The following is a 6,998-nucleotide window of genomic DNA, read 5'->3' as shown; positions in this document are numbered from 1 at the left end:
TGCAATAATCGGCATTGGAAGCTATCCCAAGAAGTCCTAGTGGTGGTAATAGGGAAAATGCTTAAGAAAGCTGGAAGCAAGGTATATTCTTGAGTTAGATACATTAGAACAGAAGGAGCTAAACGTGGACAATGTATTGCATGTATTTGTATAAGATTTAGTTATTATGAAACTGCTGGTTTTTAACGTCTTGTCTCTATGCGGTTTAACATTTTTATTTTATTTTAATTTGGTTTGATGATCTTTCATTGTACTTCAGGACCAATATCATTGATAGAGAGAATAGTTAGAAAAAAGATTTTCAAAAAAAAGAAAAAAGAAAATAAGAGAAAGGAAAAAAGAAAGTGAATTACGAACAGTAAAGATGAAAGTACGTAGAAATCGGCAAGAAAGCCCACTGGGGCAAGACTGGATGTGATATTTATTTATTAATTTTCAATTAAGTCTGTAGCTCATATCTGGCTCACAAAAATGACTATGTGCCACAAAGTTTAAAAAAACATTGTAATTATTATGTTTGTAAGATGACGGTTCTCTCTGTTCTGTATGAACTGATAATCATTTTTTTGTTAGAAATCAATCTAAGATGGCTGCGGGGAAAAGCGACAATTGTAAGAATGTATTTGGTCTTTGTTAGTTTTGCTGAAGATTTTCATGTTTAAGAGGAAGTAAGACTGTTGTGATGGTAACCGGGACAAAGATCCCTTGGTGGATCCAAACACGTTGATTTCACTGAGCAATTTAAAATAAAAAATAAATTAAAAAAGAATCAACATTAAAGGTGGGAGTGCTGCTACTTCTTTAACATAAAGGGAGTTTTGTTATATATATATATATATATATATATATATATATATATAAATAAATGTATATACATATATACACACACACACACATACACTAGCGGGCACATCCCAATTTCACATTCCTTCTGCATTTTATTTGCAGATTCATATAGCGTTCCCCACCCTCCCTGCTTCCTTGCACATACACCCGCACCTCTCCCTTCGTCATCGCTTCCCCATCATTGTTTATCTTAAAAAAAAAAAAAACACTATGATGCACTCAACTCTGGCCACATCATAGAGTTTTAAAAAAACAACTTTAAGCCATGTTGCAGCTCGAACGGCTGTGCAACATATCCTAAAACATTGTCAAAGCCAATACACCTCACATGGGTGAGACTTGTTGGTTTTGCCAATGCTTGTTTCTGTGGCACCCCATAGTTGTAAGTTTTAAGCTCTGCTCCAGTCAATTTCCTTGTTACTCTGATGTCTTTCCGCTGCGCAACTATATCACCCCAGGACCCACACAGCTTTATAAACTAAGCTGGTTGGATTGAGGTGCCTACCACCTTGAACTGTTTCCATTATGGATGTGTGTGGACATGGGAGATATAAAGGGTTCCCCACAACATAAAGAAGCAGGCACCTCATAACTAATGTCAAGAAGTGAAAAGATACATGACTGGGGCGGAAGGGAACATCCAAACGTGCAAGCTGCAAGGGGAAACACAGGTTACCCTTGTTTTCTAAGTTCAATGACACATTCTAAATGTTTACAAAACATGCAAGTTTAATTTTATTACATATCACACTGAAAAATAACAAATATGATATCTGAAAGAAAATATCATTTCTAGATTTTACACAGATTTGAAAGATACCATTGATGACAATGAAGGCATACTGTCCATCAGGATGAAATATACAGGCAACAAGAAGTTGTCCAACACGGTGAAAAGCACACAAAATAGGAAGAATATATTTTTGCATTGCTACCGACTAAATTGGTGCATATGTAAATAAACAAGAAAATGCAAAAGAGCAAGCACCTGAAGAGGGAAGGTGTGATGGTGGTAAGTGTACTGTAATCCTCTAATGGGATTCTGTGATCTGAAAGATTACGTGCGGTGACCGGATTAGCACGTAAACCAACATAAATATTCACAATATTTAATTTTAAGTTTACTGTAAGGGCTTTGTACTGTAAGAAATAATTCACATTTCCTGTAACAATTCACATTTCCCACACTTTGCTACATTTTATGAACATAAGTAGGATACAAATCTAGAGCTTTAGAAACTCTGCATAAAGAGATTGGACTAATAATTATGTAAGACACAACACTGTTTTGACTGTTTACAGAACACCAACAAGTTTATTGGCTTTTCTCTAAATTAGAACCATGACAACTCTTAGTACCTGACAGTTCCTAGTTCTGTCAGATGGGATATAAAATTTTCTCTGCATTAAATCATAATATTTTTGGTTGTATTTCAACAGGCATTGCAAGATGGAGCAAACGAAAATATAACAACTAACCCACAATTTGAAAAAACATGCACACAAAAGAAAAAACGTTCTCACTCAAAAAGGTCCCGTTTACAGTACATAAACCCTTTGCTTCAATGGCTTCGCAGTGACTGCAGGTTTTTGGGCCAGCACCTCAAGTTAAAGGGTCCTGTTTAGCATCCATTTCGGTCAGTAGAGTCTACTGATTGGGGTCTTCTACAGAATGGTCCTCAGGGCCAGAAGCCATGTCTTGAACACCTGCGGGATCACTGATAAACTTCACCTTCTGAGTTTCAACTGGCTTCTCGGTATCCTGTACATTTTCTGTATGCACTGCAGGTTCATTGTCTATATCCTCATCTGTTTCATGCTGTTCCTCTCCCTGTTTAACATGAAAAACATTAATTGTACACACAGAAATGGAGTTAGAGCTGTTTAATAAAGTCATATCATACTAAGCAATTCTGATCAAAATGCATCAAATCACAAGCCAATGTACAGTGCTTTAGTGAGAAATGATGAGAAGGAAAGCTTTGTGTCAGGAACTGAGATATTTATTTGGTACGGAGTACGCCTACTAAATTAATATTTCTGGTTAAGACACAATAGCATTTTAAGAGAGTCCCTGCTCAACTCTAGGTAGCAAAGGCAAAAGCTACAGACAACTACCAGGAGAAATGTTTGCTAAGATTAAGCAGTACCAGGCAACATTAAATTTAAGAAAAATACACAATACAATTCCTAATTTAGAAAAAATGAAATAGCAAAAAGACATATACATTTATTAACACTGAAGAAGAGAACTAGATCATAGGATATTTAAGGTTTTAAGGCAAAGTGTCTAGAAAATACCTGTAGGAAAAACTGAGACCTGAAAGTCCATTTCAGACAATGCAAAATGCCCCCAAAACACCACTAGAGAATGCACCAGAAACAAACATTAGGAAAAGTTACCAGACAACTGTTTTGCCTCACAGATGTTGGGAAATCAGCTGCATAGTCAATGTTCACTGCTGGTGCACTCCAATGCTTTCAATTTCCCTGGTGCACTTCCGGTGTACTCCAGTCACATATCCAACAGACCTCATTAACCCTACTTTCTGCTACAACATTAGAGTTTGAAAAGTTTCTTGATGCCGAGAAAGCCACTCCAGAGCTTTCTACAGCCCTAAGGTCAGGCTTCTAGATACCAGGTTTGGTCACTCTAGCCAGGGCTCTCCTGGGGTCCATTCCCAATTGGTCAGTTTGGCCTTCTTTGGCTTTAGAACAGGGAGTAGGTCTGCCTTTGATGTCCCTGTAGTAGCAATAGGAGGAAACCACTTGAACCTTGGAGTACAGTGCCAGACCTTCAGTGCCTGCGGGAGACACAAGCACCTCAATTTTCTTCCTTCAGCAGCCATGTGATATCTTATTTTCTTCCAGATCTTTTTTCTCAGGTTCAGGAAGTGAGAGTTTTTATCCTGTGCACTAACCAGTGATTAGAGAATACCCTACACCCAATCCTCATAACTTTCTAGCAAAATTCTTGCCTATTTTCTGTTTTTGGCACTTCCTCTTCAGTTTACTGCAGGCCACGGTAAAACCCTTCACCAATGACGGCTTTAGCCTTCTTCCACATGCAGAAACCATGTTCTACCTACTAGCCACTCCCCTATAAAAATGAGGTTTCCACCACTCTGCCAGTGCTGAGACTGGTTTTCCTTCCTGATAGGAGTAAAGGCAAGAGAGGGCGGGCTGAGTTGATCCTTTACCTAATAGTTTAAATTCTTTAACACTGTTTACAGGGAACATTAACCAGAGTCACGTTGTATTGTCTAACCAGTAAGCACAAAACAGCTGTTTGCGACCTCTTAATGGAACACTAGGTGTTAGTGTCTCCCTTTCTGGCCTCTCTACTCAACTCTGAATTACAGATGGGGAAAATCTTGCAAACACATAATTTTATACAACAGTAGAGTTGTCTGTAGTGTTACAGATATGGCAGAGGTGTTCCATGAAATAAAAAAAAAGTTTCAGATTTGACCTATGAAATAGTTTGTTTCACCACAATTTGTGCACATTTGCTGCACCTGCAGCTAACCCCGGTTATCCAGGCACACACATAACCAGTGGGCTGTTCTTAGTAATGCTTTTTCCAATATCATCTGCACAGTCTACACTTTTCAGTAGACTATTGGGGACTAAGCAAATGCTCGATGTGTAGTTCATTCACCGTTATAGGTGTAGTAAAAACAAAAACACATGGATATTCTTTCTAAATGTACAATCCTTTGAAGGCGTCTTCAAATTGCCACAGAGGAATAATCAAAGACAGAACTTTAAAAAGCTAAGGACATTGCTGTGTAAATGAATTTCCTTTGTGCTAAATGTGACAGACAGAGCCAACCTGCACAGTTAAAAGAACAATGAACTCTTTTGAGTATATTTTGAATCAGGAAGAAAATTAGGAACATTGGCAAAGTGCGACTGGTCATTGTTCAACTAGCCTCTCTGTTCTTGCTTAGGCTAAATTTGTCAACCAAACTTTAAATAAGATCCTGTTGTTTTATGTGTCGAGAAGTTAAACAAAAAAATAAATAAATGGGATAACAAGCCCTTTCAGACCTCTCCTTTTGATGGATTTAAATGAAAAATGATAAAACAATCAGACAAGCAGCAATCCCATTGAAATCGCATATGAAAATATGTAACTTTACAAAGTAGACAACAGCACCATCCTCAATGCAGTGCTGTGACATTCTGAATCACAAGAGGAAAAATCTCTTGCTTGATATTGCTCCATTATTCTCCATTATACTTGGGAAGTAGGTACACTTTTTAAATATAGATAATAAGATACATTATGAAAAGATTAAATAATTTTAAGGCTTTGACAATGAAAGTGCAAATACAATTTTTTAATTGGTGAAATTGTTGGATGCAGAAGAGGTGTGAAAGGACTAAACAATTACCACAATGGATTTTCTTGGTAGTACTTGGTTGTGATGGACTGTAGACCTTGGCAAATAAAGGCTAGGTTGACCATGCATCCGAATTTGAATTGTTCTAATTTGGCTATTGGTGACTAGTACAAGGCCGATAAGGTAGGAGAGGTATGGTCCATTCTCTCTCAGCCCCTACAGAATTATAGTGGAAGCCTCTTGGAGTCTTAGCCTTTAAATTATGACGAAAGACAAGGCTATATAAATCTGCTGCAGTAGACAAGTCTGGACGAGACTGCAGCATTTACAAAATTACTACAAATGGCAACAGTAGATAAGTAGGCTATTTTAAGGGAAAGGAAAAGGAAGAAACAGTTGCTAATTTTGGGCTTTTCAGGAGCCAGGCAGAGAGTGTTGTCTAGACTGAAGACTAGATCCCTAATGGTGAAGGAAATCCCATTCCTCTATCTGGACTCCTAGCTGTGGCAGGGACCACCCTAGAAGGCCAGCTACATGAAAGCCCCAGTATGTACTGACATTTTTACAAATGTTTTCTCTTTTGTCAGCAAAGAGATTAAGCCAACCCCATTTCACAAAGGCATGATTTGCCACAAGGCATTTGTGCCGCTTCTGGTTGTGTGGCCATAACCTGGAAGTTGTCTGCATTGCATTGAAAGGTTACCACTAAAGAGTGTGGCAGAGAGGCAAAGGGGCATAGGCAACTGATGTTGAAAAAGAGGAAGGAGAGATAAAGAGCACTGCAAACTATAACAAAATAACTTTTAGAGTGTGAATTTGAAGGCATAAAAAAACACTGTTTGACATCTGGACAAACAAAGGTAGAAATTCAGGACAGCAACTGCAGTTTCTTGTCCTCCTGCTCAATAGAAACAGGTGAAGAGAATGTTGTTGATTTGCTCACCAACAGTTTTGAATGCAGCTTATTAGAAGAAAAATAAATATGCTAACTGCACAATCACCAGCTAGTCTTCAGTCAAGGTGGACAGAAAAACATTCACTTCCGTTTCACTTTTAAGACTTGCCTGGTGGTCCTGAAGGAGGCAGTTGGCTCTGAAATAGGATCAGACTTGGTAGGCTTACACTGTGTTTCAGGACTTTGGTGAGACCTGGGAGATTCGAAATTGGACAGTGGTTTTGGGACTGAATGATACGAGGGAGCCTTTACTAAATAGAAGTCATATGAACCCTAGTTGAAGGATGCACTATCAATTTCAAATGTGATAGAGAAATTATGATGTTTAACAGACTGAGGAAGAGGGTAGCCGGACCCTTAAAGAACAAGAGAAAGCAAGGAAACTGAATTGTTAGTGTTATTGAGGACATTTGTGAATTCAAGGTTCAATATGGAAGTTAAATCAAACCGTGGTGTAACCTAGCAGGATGGGTTGTCAATAAAATGGGGAGGGCTGTGGTGGAGCTAGTATTGAATATATCTAGCCCGATCCATTCAATTGTGTCTCTGAAGAAATTGAGAGATGCTCATACAGAGGCTTGAAGGAAGGAGTCTTGACAGCAGATGCTGGAGCTTTGCTGGCATAGACACTTCAATAAGGAACATAAAATATTCTTCGCCGACTCAGACATATAGTAGACCCTGAAGACGTACTTGCCCTTTTTCTGCTAATTTGATTAGTTTTTCATGCGAATGGTGTGCATTCAATGAGTGAGTCTGGTGTAGAGGTAGGAGGTATAACACTACCACACATTTGAGGAAAAGAAGACTGTTTGGATGGCCGCACCAAGCTCTTGGACATCATGTTA

General features: G+C 38.4%; 1 protein-coding gene across 1 annotated transcript in view; it reads right to left on the bottom strand.

Moving 5' to 3' along the window:
* Nucleotides 1-1,557: 1,557 nt before the first annotated feature.
* LOC138300835 (DPY30 domain-containing protein 1-like) overlaps nt 1,558-6,998 on the bottom strand; it is a 67,808-nt gene continuing 62,367 nt past the window's right edge. Inside the window, exon 5 of the mRNA XM_069240644.1 lies at nt 1,558-2,677. Within this exon, the coding sequence (XP_069096745.1) occupies nt 2,495-2,677 (183 nt within the window). The 3' untranslated portion in view covers nt 1,558-2,494. The remainder of the gene's footprint in view (nt 2,678-6,998) is intronic.

The sequence above is a fragment of the Pleurodeles waltl genome, chromosome 6 (genome assembly GCF_031143425.1).
Source record: "Pleurodeles waltl isolate 20211129_DDA chromosome 6, aPleWal1.hap1.20221129, whole genome shotgun sequence".
NCBI lineage: Eukaryota > Metazoa > Chordata > Amphibia > Caudata > Salamandridae > Pleurodeles > Pleurodeles waltl.
This window is presented reverse-complemented; position numbering and strand designations above follow the sequence as displayed.